Genomic DNA, 21,825 nt, shown 5'->3' with positions numbered 1-21,825 from the left:
TCACATTTCACGGCCATAGAGCGGCTCCAGCATCTGCTGCTAGTCATGATTTAAGATAACACCGACAGAGATAACGTGTTATCACCGTAAAATGATAAACGGACCGTGTCATCGGCCGTCGCGTTGTAGCGCGTCCAAAATCATTCGGTATTCGGTTCGAAATTGGGAAATGCCGATCAAAGGGGCTGCTATGCCGCCCATGTTGAAAATTCTACGTGGGATCGCCCTCGGTCAAGCCTCTACTTTGGAAAGCCTCTACTTTGGCATTCTGAAAATCAGCTCGTTTCACATATAAAAAAAAAAACAAAAGTAAGTTTTATTTTCCTTAAATTGTTGGTACTTGAAAACGTTTAAATATTACACATGGTACCCGTCTTTGTTTTTACGTTACAAACCGAGTTTGTGAACATTCACTCTTAAATTAAATGGAGGAAAACTCATCTAATTTTATAGGTAGTCGTTTCCGTGCTTTCACGTTAATTTTATTAATATATCACACAGGCTGTCAGAAATTGTGCAGGAAACGTTTGTTGTTAAACAAAAACAAAAAAATTGATGAATAGGATGTGTTCATTCTCAGCAGACTTGAGTCAAAGAGTCATTATTTTTATAAAACTTGGAGGCTTTGTTATTGTGATAACACACACACTTGGACACAGTTGTATATGGCTTCACAAAATCATGCGGCTTGTATACCATGCTGACATTTTTTAATTTATGTAGTGGAATAAAACACATTTTTCTGCAAAACTCCTCATATGTGGTCCTATTTTAAACTATTTTCAACTATGGTTAATATAGCTTCTAACAAAACTCGTTGTTTGTATTATCTTCATACTTTGAATGGCATTAATTGAATGGCACTAATCAGTATTGTATTAACATATGATGTCAACAAGCTAGCCTCTCTGTACTGTCTGTACTCAAAACGCAATATTTTGTAACATTCACAAATCATTGTGGCTATAAATATAAACTGTTGTATAATAAAATAATAAACCTCATTTCTACATACTCATGTTCTCTGGATCCTATACTTAGGTGTACCTAACTAGTGGGGGGAGAAGTGGGTATCAATGCGAGCAGTGAGATTTTTTTTGTTTAGATATTAGCAGCCTCTTATTATTATTTTTTTTAAATTAAGATTTTATTAAAAACATTCAAGAAAGGTCTTATATAATTACATATACAACATTAATGTTGTTTTGGCACTATTATGTAGCTAGGTATCATAATATAAAAAAAACAATTTTGTTTATTGGTAAATACTATTAATATCTTGATGATTTACTTAACTTTTTATTATCGATTAATTATTGTACAGTTGTACAATAGTAATTACTATTTCACGCACTGGAGCTTTTTTGTGTGTACAGATAGGTCTTAGTTTATTAGTAAATATGAATGCTTTATCAAAAGATAAAAACGATTTTGTACTAATAACAAGCAACAAAATAGCATTAAAAGATTGACAATAATTTGAATCCACAGTCATTGTGAATTATTTATCTGGCACTTGATTACATTATTTTACTTAAATATTAGGAACTTAATATGTACAAAGTACATAATACTTAACTACCTACACTAGTTTTCTGTTTGTTCTGATAACAGGTTTGACATTTCTGATTAGGATTATGTTGGTCTAGTTTTAATAAAAGTAATTAATTTTACATAATTTGCTGAGCTAAATCTCTATTGGTATTTTAGTTGAACCATATGTATGTTGAAATAAAAAATAATTAATATAATTTGTATTACATTTTTGTTTAAATTTATTATTTAATTCTACGAGAAGGAGAGGAGGGAGATACGTCTATGGTAATAATTATTATTTAATAATGTGATTTTCATTCTGCCTAAAACCATTATTTATTAATTATTTGCTTGTTCAAAGATGACCAATAGGTCATATAATTATTATTATTTATTTAAAATAATTTATAATAATAATATTCTAATATTACAATTATAATTTTTTAATTTTATTTTGTTAGTATTTTAACAAAAAAATAAGGCATTTCATTATTTTAGACACAATATTTTTTTTTGCCACCAAATAATTTTTGCACAAGTCTTGAAAATTTTTTTTTTTTCTTTTTTCTAGTCTTATTGTGAGACGAAGCTACTAACTTTTGAAATGTTGGCGTTGGGCTCTAGGATTTCTCATAAGTGTATAGTTGATTATTATAGTTAAATTTGTTTTTAAGGTCTTTATATTTTCTACACTCTGTGAATATGTGCTTGATCGTTAACATGGTACGTATGTGTGGTTGAGTTTTGTATGTCTGAGTCTAACACTGTTCCTAATGACATTAATTTGTTTACTATGAATATTGGTTTTTGGCCATCTTTTAATGTAGTTTTTTATTTCGTCAAGTTTTGTGTTAGACTTTTGCCACATATTTCACCATATTGCGTCTTTTTCTGTATGAATATTTTTATGTCTGAGAGTAGTGAGTCTACTGTTTCAAATGGTAAGTGTTCTCAATCGATGCTTGCTTAGCAACTTGTCTGTCAACAATGATAATAATATTTGAATGAAATAATATTTTATTAAGAAATATTGGCATCTTATTATAGTTATATTGTTCACTTAATCGTATACATATTATAAGGGAAACAATGATGTTATAGCTTAAAAGCAGCTGGAAAAAAGTATCAAAGCTATCCAAATTATTAATAAATATAGACATTGTAAATGTAATTTACAAATACATATAGTTAAAATTGTACCAATATTTCTATTTATAGGCACATTATGAATTATGAATGTGTCGAGATTTTATATGTTGTAGCAATGCTCACCTTTACCTAAAAGGTATTAAAAATAAATTGTGGGACAGGTGGTTGTAATTAATATTATACTTTGCTTATCAGGACTCCATACCCCTTATTTATTACAGGATTTGGTAAAGTTAATTTTTGCCAGAATTGTATTATAAGAATAAAACAAGTGTATTTTATTGGTACAGTAACGAGTAGTCTTTATAGGTAATGCATTTTTTTCTATAACACTATCATAACGTTAATTTTTGTCGCTTTTCATTTTGTTTAATCGTTGTTAGTGAGCTTTAAACCATACTAATTTTTGTCGTAGAATCTTCAAATTTTGATAACATTAAAAAAAAAATATTCGTACATCTAACATTGTTGATACTGAAGTTTTTATCTAAGTAATTAATTACAGAGATACCAGTTATCGTAAAACACGAGGGACAACACACCCAAATGTCGGTTGTGTATGACGGTATTATGGCGCCGCCATTGTAAGCGTGCTATTATTGTGCTACGAGGATTATTATTTCTATATTGATGTTTACGGAAAAGACTTGCAACAGGCGGATTTGTCGTTTTAAACTACTTTTTAGTGTTAAAGATGTAATTTTAACTTATCATTTTGACAATTTGACCGACCCCCTCATCCCTCCGTATTATCGATTTACGATGTAAAGTATTTTTTTTTTTTTTATAACACGGTATTTTTGTATTGCGCATGAGGAACAAGTGGTACAGGGGTGATCAATGAGAAACCTCCACCTATCACGGCTTAGAGATAGTGGCGCAAGCGCTCCGCTGCTCCGATCGGCCCCCAACGACGCCGGGTGACGTGAAAGCTTAAGAGGGTGAACTCTGTTGTAATCTGACCGCGGCATGGACCACTTCTGAATAAAAAACGTCAATTTTAAACGTTAGTAATTACTATTATACCGATAATTTACGAGGTGTTTCCGTTGACGACTGACGTGCAGTAAACGCGATCGGCACCTGTTACCTGTCTTGTACTGTACTGAGTCATTAGGTGAGTTCTATTTTATGTATCTTTAACGCGCGGATTAGTGATCATATAGTTTTCCAGGCATATCAATAGCACACGGCATTTGACTTTGTGTGCACTAGCGCACCAAAATTGGCAAAAACCCGTCGGATTTTTTTTTGCCAATTTTGGTGTCTTATATACTTTGTATGTATTAAAATACATTATATATCTCGAGATAGTTAGAAAAAAATTATACATTTTTTACAACGCAAACGTTGGAAACGGTTATAAATTAACTTTTATGCGCCAGGGTTGTCGTTTGCCGTACTAAAGAAATGTTTTTAAATGTATATTATAAAACGCGTGTAATGTTGCAATTGTAATGTGTTGAAAATGTATTTTTTTTATTTTAAAATTATTTTATACTTTATAAGTTACCTATAACGTATTAATCATCATCATGCGAGCTTACAGACCACGTATGCCCAACGCTGCCATCATGAGATGGTTACTAGACGTATTAATATGTTTTACAAATATTTACTTCGTAATCAAACGTTTAATAAATTCTTTCAACACTTCGACTCGGACTCGAGACGGTAATTGTGTTTAAAAGTGTTTGTAAAAAAAATAGTTTCGTCATGTGTTTGAACAGTAATAGTTATCAAAGTTACCTTTATTCCAATTAGCAAATAATCGTAAAATACAATTATCGAAGAATTCTTAAAGGATATTATTTTTGAACGTCAATTTAAAAAATAGAAAAATTTTACTCATGTACTCAGCGGATGTGAAAGTTTATTCTTTTTTAATAATTTTTGGATTGTATCTAACATCTAATGTTTACTTGTAACAGAGTTAAATATGTTTTAAACGAGTTTTAGTTAATTTTAAATTAAATCCAGAGGAAAAGGAGGAGTGGCCGAGTAGTTAAGGCGGCAGTGACGGACTGACGGGTCGTCCTGGGCAGCGAGTTCTTCAGGGGACCATCACTAAATATGATGGCAGGTTTGTGCCATAAAGGCCTGTTAAGCTACATGATGATGATTTAAATTAAATCTATCATAGTCAAGTTTAAGTTATCTGAATAAAAGAAGTTAGTTTTTAATTAGAAGTTTTTATTATATAAAATTAAAAAGACATTTTATACAATTGTCAGTCAATCGGATGTTCATACCCTCTTTGAATAAAATTAATTATTATTCTATTTTTTTTTTAATTTTAATTAACCATTATCGGATGCCTGGTTCTAATAAACAGGACAGTGGACATATTTTTTAAATTGCCGGCTAAGAACCGTAAACTTCTTATGAAATGTCTACAGTGCTTCAGAAGTATAATACAGAGCCCAGGTAACAACGTCTAATAAAAACGATCTAAGTGAAAGACGTAGCAATGTTTAGGTTACAAAAATAGGTATTATTACATTTCTAGCTCATTGCTAGCAGCATTACCTAAAATGTATACAACTTATTTTCAAAATATAAATTAATAATTTTTTCATCAGTCTATAAAAATAAGTAGTATAATAATTATATACGACACAAAAGTACTATGCCAATATTGCCCGATTTGGGGGAAATATAACTTAGCGGAAAATATATACATTTATGTTATAAATATGTATAAAGTATTATGTATGTGCATACGTATATTATGCAATATTTGACAATACATATATATCTATTCTGCGAAGGATTTCGTTTCGTTTCCACTTATAACTCCAGAATATAAATATATTTTTTTCCATTTGTCTTGGCACTTCTTTAATAACACTAGTCACGCTCTCAGAAGGTTTTCTAAGTAAAAGTAAAAATTAATGTCATTTAAAGTGTTCGTACTTAACGTTTGCACCGTTTCTACATTAAAACACTTTCTAGTGCCCTATTTCCAAACTAAGGGCCTCCACGGGCTTAAGAGTAACCAAGACGTTTCATTTATTCAGTTATAAAATTTGCTAAAACCAATAACCACCTTTTTTACCCATTTGTATTAAACAACATTGATCATTATTGACAATTTACCTATCAAATTTTCTTTTATATCAGCTTTAAACATTTGTTTTCGGTTTTTTTATTTTGTTTATTGTCCTTGCTACCAAAGGGCGATGGCTATTTTTCTCATCAAAACAATTACTTAACAAATAGACAATTTTAATGATATTTGCACTTTACACCATAGATAAAAATTAGTACTATTTGTTATTTACTATATGACTAATACAGCCTTTGTCTGTTTTGCCGATATAAACGGACCAGTAAACATTTATACACATGTGACATAACCTTTTATATAATAATATTCCTACAAAAACACTTCGCTAACTCAATTTAAACAATTAATACTCTCTTTCCACTGGAGAAACCTAGTTGACATTTTAAGAAACAGAAACTATTTGGTCCGTTCGGCCCGGATTATTTACCGAAATGTACAGTCCACGCAAGTGTTATAAATGCAGTAAACGCCAAAATACACTATCACACTTTAGATAAAAGCCTCAAAATCAACTGTGCTCTAAAAGTGATTCTTCATTTGAGAATATTTCCATAAAGCCATTGATGTTCTTTCCGTTGAAACCCAGGTCGTCGGCACATCACACGCAAATTCCACGGCCATGGCTAAGTTGCTCGCGTTTAGGATAAATACGGAGTTTTACATTGTGTTCGAGTACTATTAGACAGTCAGACGCAAGTGCAACACTGATATTGTTGGCCTAGCTTAACACCCTGTTGTTAAAGTAAAAACAATAACTAATTACTAGGCATTTCTTTAATGCCTAATTTGACTCAATTTACCGGCCGACGAAGTTCAAGAATAGGAACTAATGAATACTGATCGTAACTTACGTTGTAAAATCTGCTTCCATTTTGGCTATTAAAACTTTGTACGAGTTAGACGGTCTAGAAGCATCGCGTTGTCTAGTATTTAAAGACATTTTAGCAGATATTATAACTGGAGCGAATACTTCAGACGAGCTTCTACTCATTCAAGATTAGCTAATTGGATTGATTTACGTGGGCGTGGGTGAGCTGGAGAAAAAGTTAACCAAATGTCCACATATTTTTGAGCGACTCCGTCAAGAAGACTGCGCTTCATCTCTATTTTCTGACCAAACGGTAAATGTCTTGGGACTTCATTGACACTTTTACTCCGACATATTCGCATACCGTTTCAACGTTCAAAAAATTCAGTACACAAAACGCAAAGTCCTGTCTACTATAGCGAGACTTTTCGACCCGATTGGTATTTTTAGGACCAATACTGTTGTGGGCAAATGCATTTATGCAAGAGCTATGGCAGGAAAAGTTGGACTGGTACACGTCGCTACCAGACAACTTGGCTTTTTTATGGAACCAATTTGTTACCAAGTTCCCCATAATAGTGTTACACGTTATTATTAGGTCATCTCGTTATTATACGTACTTATTCGAATATTCAATTACTTGGTTTTTTTCGATGTTTAAAAAAAAGTATAAGCCGCTGTTATATTATTGTATTAATCACGCGTAATTTTATTGATGAACGGAAATCTCTCTGAAATTGGGAGATCTTACAATCCGCGGGAGCCTTAGTAAACGTGAAACTATTAACTTTGGTTTATATCGAAAAGGTAGCGGTATAGTATAGTATTGAATAGTCAAGTGAAAATGAGAGTATGTTTAAAATGTATTTGACTAAAAAACGAATGCGTGGTGTATACAGCGTGATCTTCATAAATCTCCGTACTTGAAAATTTTGGCGATTTTTCGTATGTGCGCTTTGCGTTTTTTCTTCAGTACCGCCATGTCCTCATTGCTGCAGTCGTTCAAGTCCATTATGTTAACGGCGTACGAGAACTTAGAGTGTTTGGCCAAGTACTGTCTGCATAAGCTTACCAGCTGTTTTGCGTCACCAGTTTTCCGGAACCCTTCGATGATTTCGCCGAACTGTACTAGTTTTGTCACCGACAATTGTTCCCGCCGGCACGTATCCACGATCATGTTGTAAAAGTCTTCGGCCCCCCTAGTCTGATTGAGCACGTACGTGTTCCCGCTGGCTTTGTATATGCACGTGGTGTACTGACAAAACTGCAACAGACCGGACAGGGCCGTGTCCTCGATAACCCAACGCAGCCACAGACTGCCCTTGTGTATTTGCGAGCGCAACTTCAGGGTGAACACCTCCCTGAGCGTCTTTCCGTTAATGTCGTCGTCCAAGCTGGTCATTTTCATGTTCAAGAAAGTCGAGTACTTTTCTATGTCCTGGTCGATAATGTTCTGTTCTAAATCGCTGAATATTTCTAACTTCGCATTCGTCGACCATGAACAGTACAGGCAAGCCACGACCGTGACGGCCAACGTCGTCAACAGATCCATCGCGTTCGTGAAAACAACGCACGCGACCGCCAATTGGCAACCGTTAAAAATGCGTAAACTATCTTCCCTTTTCGACTACTATTAAAATCAAATAAAAATAAAATTATATGTCAATGTCTATAATTGTTTACGCGACCAGTATTGAATTTTTGTACATTGTTTACACTCGTGTTCATGGCCATTAAACGCCATATTGATAATAATAACAACAACAATTATTAAAAAGAACTTCTTATATTTTATTTTTTAATGTTCTGGCCGTGTACGGTGTATTTACTCAAAGTTGGTATATTTATCGTGGTTACATTTCAGTATTTTTCTTAGACAGTTAATTTTTCTGTATGATAAGAAAAAATTAATAACTCCTCCTATCTCCCTTCTATCTCCATTAAGTCGATTTAACCCTCGAAGCAGGTATGCTTAGTCCACAGAATAAATTACATACTAAACCGAAAGTTTAGTAAGATATTTTTGTTTATTTGATTTTTCCTAAGATATTAAAAAAAATGTTTGTAAAAAGTACTATTTTTGTTGCCACTTAATAATTGAATGATTACAAGATGAAAAGAAACTCCCCAAAAATGAAAAATAATAATTTGAAATGTGTTTTGACCCCTGCAACGGATTTTGTTCGTGATCAAATGCATCAACTTTTTAATAACAGTGTTTCCATCGTAAGGATACACTGTATAATATTATTTTAAGCCATGTCAACGGATACATAAATATATATTTATATAGATTGTCTATTATTGTTTTCAGTTCAAGCACTGAATTTTGTGTTTAAGCAATTTCTGCTGAATTGCACTTATGGCATAGGGGAGGGGGCGATGTATAGTATTGCTGTTAATAAGGAACTAAAAGCAGGAAATTGTCCATTTTATAAATTTCACGGTCAGGGTAGACTTATATTTGTTTTTTATAAACATTAATAGTTCAGATAGTAAACCATCCTGTGCTTTGTATTTTTATATAGTTCACACTAAATAATACAGTATTTTATGTCATCTATGCGTATTGCGTATCATACTTTGTATGCATTGTCGTTTTTTACGGTTTATTCCATGTGTGGTCATTACTTCTTGCAGGTTATCGTCTTCAACAAGGATTTTATCGAGTTATATTTTTATTAACATTTTTAATTTAAATTTAAATTAAATATTTTACTCTCTGAATCTAGTGCAAACTGTTCAATTAAATTTTAAATTAAAAAAAAAGAAACTAACACGAATGCCGGAAGCTAAAGAAAAAATAAACTCAAGAACTTAATAGTGTTACATAAAAATAATTTTATCTATTATTTTTCAGTTTTTTTAAGAGTTTCCTTAATATAAATCACTCGATTGATATTATTACCTTGTAATTTCTAGTTTACCAAACGAAACAAAAATTTCATATTCGTTAACTAGTAACTTCATATTATTTTATTTAATTTGAACAGAAATCGTAACTCGTCCAGTCTTAAGAACTAACGACGTCGCTGACGACAGATCAGAAAAATCGGAAAAATCTTCATTCAACAAAACAACTTAATAATCAAACTTTTGTAATTTTTTTTTTGACAAATATTTAATTAAATATGAGATTTAATTGGCGTTTTTTTTTACGAACTTATCTGTTATTATTGTGTACAGTTGGTATGATTCATGAATTTATTTATTTGATCAGCAGAGCCTATTATTACATTAATATTATCCGTGAATTGTTTAATTATAGAATGATAATTGTTGAGTTTAAATTTTATTAATAGCTTTTTGTTTTGTGTATTAATTATTAACGCTAAAATTTGGCTTCAGTATAGTTGATAATATTTGTATACAACAAGTATTGTATCGTTGTTTTTATTATAAAATTTAAAAGATAAATTTTAATCATAAGTAGTCCAGTTACAGACAAATGTGTAAATTTGTTTTCCTCCATCAGATAATTTGAGGATTTTAATGGCGGTGTTATTGATGTAAGTAATTTAAAATTATGTATTACTTACAACACTCTTAGTCTAAAAATATTATGATAATAAATAAATCATGAATAACTATATGTTATGACTTATACTTATTTAAGTATTACCTGCCTTGTTGTGTACTCTCTAGCGACTTGGTAAAAAAAAAAATAAGGCGAATGTGATGTAATTTTTAATTATTACAATTTCCATTTACCTCGACTATGGGTTAGTGTTAGTTGTTTTATTATACAGGAATGTACGATGATATGGAGGAATTAAAAATAAATAGAATACATTTATAAAGGGTGGTAAATTTTTATTAGTCAACTCAAGAACAAAACAACCATGGTAAAAAACCCAAGGAAAATAAGTCAATAGAAAGTAAAATGTATAGTAAAATATAATAGAGTAGATGGAAAAAAAATATCAATGACAGATAGGATAATGGCCTTTCAATATTTTTTGAAATGTCGGTGGATTAAAATCAAAATCATTAAATTGACAATATCGAAGTGCATACACAACATGAAATGAAATTATTTTCATGAAATGATAAAAATTGTAATTAATATGAAATGTTTATCACCATTCAAATACCTAAACATAGATTGTGCACAGTATATCTCTTAAAAACATTAAAACCCAATAAAAATTAAAGAAAATGTTTTGCGTAATGAAAAATTAGATAGTACTTGTATATATTCTGTTGTTTGTGCAATTAGATATATTTTAATGTACCTAAGAACAATAAAAGTGTAGCAGGGACGGAGCATATTATCAGGATATGGGAAAGTGATGATTTAAATAAACGCTTCGATGCGGATTTGCAAAAGGTATTAAACATCGATAAAAGCATTTTAATGGCAATAAAATTACATTTTTAGGCTAGGGTGTATACGATAAGGGTTGATCGGCTGTCATTCCTAATTTATTGTCTTTTTTATTAACAGATAAGTCAACCACATAATTAAAATTGTTCTCGGATACCTGTCGACTGTTGATTTACTTTTATATAGTAAATTTGGAATTGATTGAGATGAAAGTTTGGGAAACCCCCCTCTTCGGGTTTTCCTTAAAAAAAATTGTTTAATACAGATCAGTATCACGTCGCCGGCAATACCGTCAAGTAGGAAAAATACCAAATAGGAGAGTAAGGAAATAGCACAAACACGTGTTTGTATCTCGTGCGTTACAGTCACAGTTTTCTGGACACTATCCATTCGCATAATGGATCAGCAGCAGCATACAGATAAGCAAAACGACATCGGATACGGTTTAAAACTGAGATGCCAAACCGCAACAGCCATGGACATTAACCATACGATAAAAATGTGTACATTTTTTTAATGTTTATATCGATTTTGAAGGGAAGGATTAAGTACTCAATTTTTTGGCCCAGTAAAATGCCTTTCACGTATGAGTTCTGATCTGTAGAGTTGCAATTTAAAGACATTGGTCCAGGGGCTTATAGTAATAGATAAGAGAGACAGAGATAAGATATAGTGGGTCTAGACACACAAAAAAAAACAATACTTTCTCAGCTATGCATCGAAGCTATAACCAAAATTGATTCGTTGATAAAATTACTTATTATAAGTTTCATTAAACTCGAACAAAAAACGAAAGATATGTTATGAATTATTATTGATTTCTTGATAGATATTACTAATTGTAAATATATCATATTGTATGGTCTATATTATCATTATTTTAAAAGGGATTCCATAAATATTCTTTCACAGTAAAAAACATTAAATGTTGACGCCAGTTATAAATTCAGCAACAAATAAATTGTACTTTTTAAAAATGTACACAAGACTGATCACACAAAAAGTAGCAAAAATAAAGTGTGTTTTAATACTTAAAATTTTACAAGTACTGGTAATTCTTACTCGACAACAATTATATCAGCCAGTATACCTTTATCACTTGCGCATACCATACAGTATGATATTTTGTAGAATATTGTAAACTCAAAAAAAACAATTTAAAATGTAACATAAAAATCTTATTTTTTTTCCTAAAGATTCTTACTGACTAAAACCCACCAAAGAAACATTTCCAATGTTATAGGAAAATGGAAAATGTAATCTTAAACTAATACCGAGTTCTTGGAATTTGGTCTCTTCTTTTGTTCAAGTATCACAAAAGTGCGCGACGAGAATAGGTACTTTAGTATATGATTTCGTTTTGTTATTTAAATTGGTTATTGAGTGAAATTAACCCGATAACCCGTAAACGATTTTGCTGTTGGTACTCGGTGCAGAAAACAATTTCAATAATTTCGCTTGTTAATATTCATGGTCAACGATGCGATATTATGATTTTTAGTTCTATTTGGTAGTGATATCAACAGTATTGAAATGTTTTCTATTTTTTTATATTTGAAAAGTGAATTCCATATATGATGTTGAAAATATAGAATACACAATATTATGTTTTTTGGGTATCGAATTTTCGCTTCATTTTACTTACGTAGATATAATATTGAAATGATTATGTTTTAGATAGACCACCGCCATGCATGAAGATCGATGGTTATTCACGAAAGAAGAACTAGAGAATACACCTAGTAGAAGGTATGGTCTCGACCTACAGAAGGAGATGTTGTACCGACAGATGGCGGCCAACCTTATTCAAGACATTGGTCAAAGACTGCAGACTACCCAGTTGTGCATCAACACGGCCATCGTGTACATGCATCGTTTTTATATGTTTCATCCGTTCGCGATCTTTCATCGCAACCCCACGGCCGTGGCGTGTCTTTTTCTGTCGGCTAAGAACGAAGAACAACCTCGCAAACTGGAACACGTCATCAAAATGTCACTCATCATCATACAAAAGCAACAAGGACAAAACACCAACGCCGGCATAGACACCAAGTCAGAGTACTTTGCCAGTCACGTAAGCGATCTGTTGTACAACGAAGAGCTACTGTTGAAAACACTTGGTTTCGAGATTGCCGTCGATCATCCGCACACCTACATCGTCCGGTGTTGTCATATGGTCAAAGCCAGCAGAGACCTCGCGCACACCGCCTATTTCATGGCGTCCAACAGTTTGCACCTGACCACCATGTGTGTTCAATACAGACCCACGTTAGTGGCGTGCTTTTGTATACACATGGCGTGCAAATGGTCCATGTGGGAGCTGCAAGACAGTACGGAGGGCAAACCGTGGTATTGGTACGTCGACCAAAACGTTACCGCCGAACTACTAGAGCAGATGACTAAAGACTATTTCGCCGTGTTCAGCAGCTGTTCTCCCAGGCTGAAGAAACGGCTAAACGCTTCCAACGCAACGGATTCAAACGGAATGTTGGTCGGCGACAACGACAGCCCGCTGGGAGGGCCCGCGTCGATCATACCTCATCCTACCGTAGAGTTCCGACCTCCGACCAGAACGAATAACGTACCGACAGATCTAAGATTTGCTGGGACGTCGTTCGGCACGGCTCCTGGAGTATTGTATCCGGACGGTCGTATCGAAAAAAGACTGGCGGTTCCACACATTACTTCCGGCACAAATCCAACTCCGTCATTACCCGTTACTGGAACGTCGACGGCTCTAAACAGTTCACTCAATAAAGCCAAGCTTCCTAGCACTGTTGTCGCTAATACGGAAGCGGCAGGCCAAACTATACCCGCACAGGACACGTATCCCGCAAGCCGGCCCAGCTATTCCCAAGTGACATCAATGTATCCCGTGCACCGCGAAAGTTATTCCCAAGCGATACCGACGCATTCTACGGGTCAGTCACGTGGCCAATCTAATGCCACATTGACGTATCCCGGGAACCCTGGAAGCTATTCTCGAGGGATACCGTCGTATGTCACGGGCCAGTCCCACGTACAGTCCGAAGCGACATCGGTATATCCCGCAAACCGTGGAAGCTATTCCCAACCGATGTATTCCACGAGTCAGACCCACCACCAGTCTGAAGCTACATTGACGTATTCCGGAAGGCGGGACAACTATCTCGAAGTGACATCGTCGTATTCCGATGCGATAACGAATTTAATAATCGAAATGACCGATCAAAACAATTTGGGAAATTTAGCAGGTGTAAACGAACCTCCCGAACTGGAGTCACAGCTAAAAGCCGAAGAATCTTCGATTATTCTCCCGATTCTTCAGGATCAACCTCACGGTGTGAACTCTCGTGGTGATGAGCCTCACCATGACAATCCCTGCAGCAATGAACCTCACCATGAAGAACTTCGTGATGTTGAACCTCGGGATCCTAAACTCAAACATCAACCGCAAATGTCTGTAACCGCACTAGATACTATCGTTATATCGTCAGACGAATCGTCACCAGTACCGGCCGACACTGTTCCTGTACCTGACCGGGCAGTCGCCGACGAAACGGACGCTGAAGCAAAATCGCGAAAAAACAAGAAAAAGAAAAAGAAAAGTAGAGAAGAAAAACTGGAGAAAAAAAATCGTAAAAATAATAGAAAACGCAAAAACGGAGATCATCACGAAAACGAAGATAGTAATAAAACTGCTGAAAACGTGCAAAGTGTACCCGAACCGATTATAATAACAATTCCCATAGAAAAGATCAAAGTTATGCCACCAGTTTTAGATCTGACGTCGCGCCGTGGAATCAAGTTGAAAATAGCGAAAGGAAGAATCGAAGAAGATGATGCATATTCTATTAATAGCTTACAGTTAGATTTGGGTGAAGACGATTACGATACGAAGAAAAAACGCAATTCCAATAAAACCAGCCGCAAGAAAAACAGAAATAAGCGAAAACATAGCGATTCCGATTCTTAAGTGCATCTTCTACTGTACAATATTATACGTGTAAGTCATCGTTTTCTGATAACCGTTTCCCAACCGCAGTGGACATTTTGTGTGTAGACGATATTTATAAACTATCAATAATTTTATTTAAAAAAGCAAACATAATACTGTATTCAGTAAGAGGTTCTCAAATTAAGCGTATATATTTATAAGCCGTTTGTTGAATTTGTAGTTTTTTACATTTTTAAAATAAAAACAAAAAACAAATAACGTAAGAATTTAGTCATTTCTAAAGAAATAGAACAAAATAGTACAAATAACGATGATAGCATTTTGTGAAAGCCTATCGTAGACGTTCACTGATGATTTTGGTTGTATTTAAAGTATCAATCTACGTAATTAATCAAATAACTAAGATTTATGAATACCTAAATATAATTTTGTTAACAGATACTATATTATATTTTCCCCGATACGTCTTACTGTAAGGTTTTTAATTTCCCATCTTCGCTACAATATATATATATATATATATTTATAATTAGTATTTTATATTTATATTTTAATTTATAATTCTTTACACGTGATAAGTAAAACATATTAGTTTGTTTATTAACAAGTAGACTTTTTAGTGAATGCCTGAGTACTTAACCATTAACTTATAATATTATTTATTGTTTAGTGATGTATAATACCTACCTAATTGATTTTGTGATAACTGGCTAATATTATTATAATTATCTGTACCGTAAATGACTATTGTAAATAGTAAATTATAGTTGACTGAGTGAAAAATTATATTTTCACAATTGGTATAAGCCTACTTTATGTTATTAAGTACTTGATGTAATTCACAAAGCTCATAAAATCTATACATTTGCTATTTTTCTGTACCTATTTGCATGTATGTATCTTTTTTTATTTGTATTGTCTTAGATAATTGATAAAACTCGTAAATGTTTTAATATTTGATTAAGTATAATTAATTTTGTAACTTTACAAGCGAAATATATGTAATACATTTTATATAAAAAATAAATGTAAGCGAAATATATGATTATAAAATATAATCCCTTGAATATTTTTAAACGACCTAACTTATAGACTAGCAGATAGGTGTATTGGTTAAGTTAGTCTAAATGTTTTAAGATTGTGATTCGACCAGATGCCCCCAGTATTGGCATAAACTTGTCAGAAATTTACATTTTCCAATAATTTTTAACTTATTTTAGTTACCATTTGTACTGTAAAATAATACGATAACGTACAAATAATTAATTAATTTAAGTACTCTTAAAAATGAATTACTTTAACTAGATTAGTGGTCCGAGTAACCATAAAAATTAGTTTGTCTCGTGTTTTTGAAAAACCATAATCTTTGTAAAAAAAAAATTTTCTTTTTAATAAAAACTATTTAATTACCTACTATTTTTTAACTGAAAACTAATTGGATTAGGTTTTTTTTATAAGTTAAGTTTAACTTAAAATTAACATTGTTAAGTCTTTCTAAATTCGCATACGCTAATATAAAGCTATGCCTATTACTTATTGTATTACAAAAATTCATGATGATTTAATAAAGAACATTGTGTTAAATATATCAGCATCCAGAGTTTTTTTTACTATATATTGAAACAACCTGTTTACTTATATTAGTTACATTCATAGTTGCAACCGACAACTATTAACCATATCGTAAATTAATCTTATGAGAATCGGAAGAACCGGTGATAAACGATTTGTTTACAAAACCTATAAAAATAACTCGTGTGGGCTAATATTGTAATAACTGTAATTTTAAAACTATACTATTGAAAAATTTAAACTGCAAACACCATAGGTAGTCCATATCGACGGTTATGAATGCCATTTAATTAGAATTTGTTTAATTTTGCGTTTCACATGACGAATAGATAAACCATTACTTTGAAAAAAACTAAGTATTAATGAAACTCATAAACTGAGCACTAGTCATCACTAAGCATTTTTTTTTTAAATAGGTTAGGTTGTAGTCTGAACATAATTTACGTTAAACATGCAGCAGTGATCATTTAAATAACAATATTAATTGTTGAGAAATAATAATTAAATAATCTATCTACAAATTTAAAAAAGCAACAAGGAAGTCGAGCCAGTAGTTTTTGTTTTTAACCATACGAGTATAACCACAACTTTGTATGAAAGAAGCTATAGTAAGTTGAAGATTATTAAATCAACTGTCCAAAATTCATAGAACGAGCATGTTGATTTTAACCGCCGAGAAAAGTTGGTTGACCAACTATAATTTGACGATACGATTTTGCAGGTATTAACAAGTAAATGTAAGTATTAAATGTTGTCATAAACTAAGCACCAGTCACTTTTTATAGTTAGATCATTTTTTACCAGGATCGCTTGACAGCCTTGCCACTCATTACATGTATAATTTTAGGTGTTTCGCTGTCTATAAAAGGTTAGATTTGATGTTAGGAAATCTAATTAAACTATTATAAAGAAAAATGCTAAAGATATATTTGCCTGAATATGTGGTATAAATTTGATCATGACAGTGGGGGATGTGTTCCACCCACAATAAATTGCGTCACAAGAAAAATGTAAATTTGTTTGGAAAAACATCAAAACCCAGAAGTTAAGCTTCCTCACCGCCTTCACCTTCGCCTTCGACCGAGTCCATACCGACCTCTTCATAGTCTTTTTCGAGGGCTGCCAAATCCTCTCTGGCTTCTGAGAACTCTCCTTCCTCCATACCCTCACCGACGTACCAGTGGACAAACGCACGTTTCGCGTACATCAAGTCAAACTTGTGATCGAGGCGCGCCCAGGCTTCGGCGATGGCCGTTGTGTTGGACAACATGCAGACAGCGCGCTGTACTTTCGCTAAATCGCCGCCGGGCACGACGGTTGGCGGCTGATAGTTGATGCCGACCTTGAAACCGGTCGGGCACCAGTCTACAAACTGTATGGTGCGCTTTGTCTTGATGGTGGCTATGGCGGCGTTGACATCTTTGGGCACCACGTCACCGCGGTACAACATGCAGCACGCCATGTACTTGCCGTGCCGGGGATCGCACTTGACCATCTGGTTGGCCGGCTCGAAACACGCGTTGGTGATTTCGGCCACGGACAGCTGTTCGTGATACGCCTTCTCGGCAGATATGACCGGTGCGTACGTGGCCAGCGGGAAGTGGATACGCGGGTACGGCACCAGGTTGGTCTGGAACTCGGTCAGGTCCACGTTGAGCGCGCCGTCAAACCGCAGCGATGCCGTAATGGACGATACGATCTGACCGATGAGCCGATTCAGATTGGTGTACGTGGGCCGCTCGATGTCCAGGTTCCGGCGGCATATGTCGTAGATGGCCTCGTTGTCCACCATGAACGCGCAGTCCGAATGCTCCAGCGTGGTGTGCGTTGTCAGCACCGAGTTGTACGGCTCTACCACCGCGGTGGACACCTGCGGCGCCGGGTAAATGGCAAACTCGAGTTTGCTTTTTTTGCCGTAATCCACGCTGAGGCGTTCCATCAACAGCGACGCGAACCCCGAACCGGTGCCGCCGCCAAACGAGTGGAATATCAGAAAGCCTTGCAGACCAGTGCACTGGTCTGCTAGTTTTCTGATCCGGTCCAGCACCAGGTCGACGATTTCTTTGCCCACCGTGTAGTGACCGCGCGCGTAGTTGTTGGCCGCGTCTTCTTTGCCCGTGATCAACTGCTCGGGATGGAACAATTGTCGGTACGTGCCGGTCCGCACCTCGTCTGCAAACGTCAACCGCGTAGGTTAGCAATAAGCGTATAACCCCGAAAATGTTTCTGCTAAAAAAAAACTATGTTTCCCTCCACTCCTCACCCACTACGGTCGGTTCGAGGTCGATGAACACGGCCCTGGGCACGTGCTTGCCGGCGCCCGTTTCGCTGAAGAAAGTGTTGAAACTGTCGTCGCCGCTGCCGATGGTCTTGTCAGACGGCATCTGTCCGTCGGGTTGTATGCCGTGTTCCAGGCAATACAGTTCCCAGCAAGCGTTGCCGATCTGGACACCGGCCTGGCCGACGTGCACGGAGATACATTCACGCATTGTCACTGACGAAAGGCTTCAAAGAAATAAGAAAACTAATCGAAAAACTTAAACGGACAAACAAAAGCAGTGTTTAACGAGTAGCGGTTGTCCAAATAATGAACTCGGCTAGTCGACAACAAGCACGTAGGACCGCATTTGTTTTTGGCCAGGGAGTCGATAATAAGTACTTTTAAATAATTGTTATAATGCAACAATGACCGTTTTGCGGAAACTTTTTTGCGAAACCAAATGCAGGCGCGGATTTACTTTTGGATTAGAGGAAAAAGCAATAATGGTCGTTTAGGATTCAAGAACAACGAGTTCCTTAAAATGTTTTCCGTACTTTACGACACAAATATTTGCAAATATTTTTACTATACATTTTAGAAACCCCCGCTGATGTGGGCTGTCTTAGATCAGCGAGGGTTTTCGACGTTCGTCATGCCATCTTTTTCACTTAGTTATAATTCCCACTCAATTCTAAAATTGACATATTTTATGGACAATGCCAAATGTATGGAATTAAAGACTTAGGGGCAACAACTAAGCTTTGTTCAATAAACAAAAAAATGCATTCGCAGTTAATAGCGATAAACATTAAAATGTCTAATACTAGCCTTCTTGTCGAGAATACTTTTTAAAATTATTTAAATACTTTCGATTATAAATAAATTAATCGTTTATAAATATAGACATACTAATAAAGGTTAGGTTCATATATTCATCAATATTATTATAATACAATTACACATAATCCAAGCACCAAACCATCTTAGCGTTGAATAGCTGAGTTTGGTTAATGTGTTATGTGACACTAATTTGGACATGTGTATGTAAAATGTACACTGGTAACACCTATTAAGGAGATAATCCATACAGAATTCTACAGCTTTATCTATGTGTTTCGAATATTGAATACTCCATAGGTAACAAAAAGTTGGTAATGAGTAATGACTATGAGTAATGTGTATACTTACAAGTACAACTACGTATAGTGGATTAGATAATATTATATACTATAAATATAGTCGTTTATGGCAGTTACAATCACAGCTCATTTTTTTCTTTTGATAATAATGTATCAAACTTACAGTTAGAAAAATAGTATTTACATTTTTTATTTCTGAATGAATACACAGAAAAAACACATTAAATTGGACCAATTAAAATGTTAGTGTCATTTATTGTGTCCCTATTTACCATAATTATTTTAGTTAGACCAACTATGCATTTTTATTCTCGTGTACCAATACAATAACAAAATAGTATGATGATAAAACTCAAACAGATGGTGTCTTCGACCATATCGCACCCTCCCTTTAATAGGCCACTGTTTACCTACTGATTATGGGTATAAAAATTGTCTACAAATTAATTTTTTTTAAAATAGTGGAGTATCCGGTTTGGATAATTTACCTTCTACAAGATGTTATTTATTTTACGAAAATTCTGAGTAATAAAAATCGATAGCAAAAGCAAGAGTTTAAAAATGTGCTGGTGGATTAAAATTTTTAAGTTTGTTATTTAATAATATGTTAATGTCGAATCAGTCTCGGAAAGCGCCCATCATAATCTGTGTTTTCGTTGCGGATTTGTAGTATTTTACATGATTCTACTTCTTCTGCACATTTGAAACGAGCTGTCGTTTACCACGGGTCACGTGTATTGATTTTATATTTTGCAAACGGCGCAGGGTTGAGTACGTCTCGGTTATAGTTTTGATATATATAGAACATACACATGCGCGTTGAGGCGAATCCAAATACCGTGTTTGGCACGATCAATATTGTTCTCCCATACCTAACCGGCAGGCAAGGCTGTACGCAGAAAACGTCACGGGGGTATGAAGTCTGGGGTCAATGGGGTGTGAAGGGTGGAAGGACTACACCGTCATTGCCACCCCTAGTCAGACAAAAAAAAATATAAGAGACTGCACGGAGTGCGACTGCGCGGCTTTATCCGTTGCCAAGGGGTGCGAATATAATACCTACCAACCACTGGAACCGTTGGAACATAAGATGAAAAAAATAAAAAATAAATGCTACTTGGTAGAGTATTGATTTTTCTTTGTAACTACACCGACCACCGTCTTTATATGGTTTTGCTTACACTCAGATTTCAGAAAGTTTAAGCGCTTTAGAAAACGTATATGGCCTGGCCAATTTAGCTGCCACAGTCTTATATTATTCCAAAACATACATAGTTGACTTGAAGTACGAGATATGTTTACAAGACTTTTTAAGTGTCTGTATAAAATACATTAGATAGAATTATTAAAAACAAAAATGTATTTGAACAGCTTTCACGCTAATTATTGTTTTTTTACAGTACATAAGAAACCAGTTTTTTTTCAAATAAGATCTAATTTTAGAATATTTTAAATAGTCAGTGGGAACTTAGCGGGTTTAATTAAATTTAAATAGACTTTTTTATAAAAAAAAACCAGTACAGATGGGAAATATTTGGACGAAAGAAATCGGTCTACAGAAATCATTAAAATCTAAAGTGATTAAATTACTTTTCAATAAACGCTTCGATGCATATCTGCAGATGGTAGAAATATAATTATATATTAATTAATAAAGCACTGTCATAACAGTAATGTGCTTAAAATTGTATTTTTAGCTATAGAGTAGGTCGTCTGTAAAACCAACAACAAATATTAACAATATAATGAAAACTTTTTTTTGGACACCTATTGACTGTCGACTCACATAATATAGCAACCTAAAATTTTCTGAAGGTAAATTGTAAATATCCTACCTTTTTCTTTTGGGTTTCGTGTAAATTTGTTTGGTGTTTTTCTCGATTTTTAAAAGATGAATTTTTAAAATTTTAGGCCCATTAAATTAACTAATAAATACTTTTTCTGATCTATAGTGACGCTGCATGAATAAATCGGCTTAGCGGTTTAAAAGATATCGTAGGTCTTTTAACAAAAGTAAGTATTATACC

The 21,825-nt window shown here is 34.2% G+C and overlaps 2 protein-coding genes across 8 annotated transcripts; one reads left to right on the top strand and one right to left on the bottom strand.

The window, feature by feature from the left end:
- Window positions 1–56: 56 nt before the first annotated feature.
- On the top strand, window positions 57–16,252 carry LOC126836506 (cyclin-T1-like). Of its 7 annotated transcripts, XM_050569988.1 has the most exons (4): window positions 57–309; window positions 9,204–10,072; window positions 11,011–11,393; window positions 12,568–16,252. In XM_050569988.1, exon 4 carries the CDS (start codon window positions 12,581–12,583, stop codon window positions 14,843–14,845), a length of 2,265 nt encoding a protein of 754 aa, XP_050425945.1. In that variant the 5' UTR covers window positions 57–309; window positions 9,204–10,072; window positions 11,011–11,393; window positions 12,568–12,580; the 3' UTR covers window positions 14,846–16,252. The 7 variants fall into 7 exon arrangements, with proteins under 7 accessions (XP_050425945.1, XP_050425947.1, XP_050425944.1 ...); XM_050569990.1 differs by lacking the exon at window positions 11,011–11,393 and having other exon boundaries at window positions 9,557–10,072; XM_050569987.1 differs by lacking the exon at window positions 11,011–11,393 and having other exon boundaries at window positions 12,572–16,252.
- A 1,192-nt stretch (window positions 16,253–17,444) lies between these two features.
- On the bottom strand, window positions 17,445–18,888 carry LOC126836510 (tubulin alpha-1 chain-like). Its single transcript, XM_050569998.1, has 2 exons — window positions 18,663–18,888; window positions 17,445–18,571 (listed from the first exon to the last, which is right to left on the bottom strand). Exons 1-2 carry the CDS (start codon window positions 18,886–18,888, stop codon window positions 17,445–17,447), a joined length of 1,353 nt encoding a protein of 450 aa, XP_050425955.1.
- Window positions 18,889–21,825: the final 2,937 nt, after the last annotated feature.

This window comes from Adelges cooleyi, unplaced genomic scaffold (genome assembly GCF_023614345.1).
Source record: "Adelges cooleyi isolate 19-005CV unplaced genomic scaffold, UGA_ACOO_1.1 ACOO_flye_CR_arks_rails_tigmint_CR_PRNA_247, whole genome shotgun sequence".
Classification (NCBI taxonomy): domain Eukaryota; kingdom Metazoa; phylum Arthropoda; class Insecta; order Hemiptera; family Adelgidae; genus Adelges; species Adelges cooleyi.
This window is presented reverse-complemented; position numbering and strand designations above follow the sequence as displayed.

Coding starts and splice junctions, on each gene's coding strand:
- LOC126836510 (XM_050569998.1), bottom strand. CDS start 18,888: ATGCGTGAATGTATCTCCGTGCACGTCGGCCAGGCCGGTGTCCAGATC. Junction 18,572..18,662: donor CCTCGAACCGACCGTAGTGG/GTGAGGAGTGGA, acceptor TGACGTTTGCAG/ACGAGGTGCGGACCGGCACG.
- LOC126836506 (XM_050569992.1), top strand. CDS start 12,581: ATGCATGAAGATCGATGGTTATTCACGAAAGAAGAACTAGAGAATACA.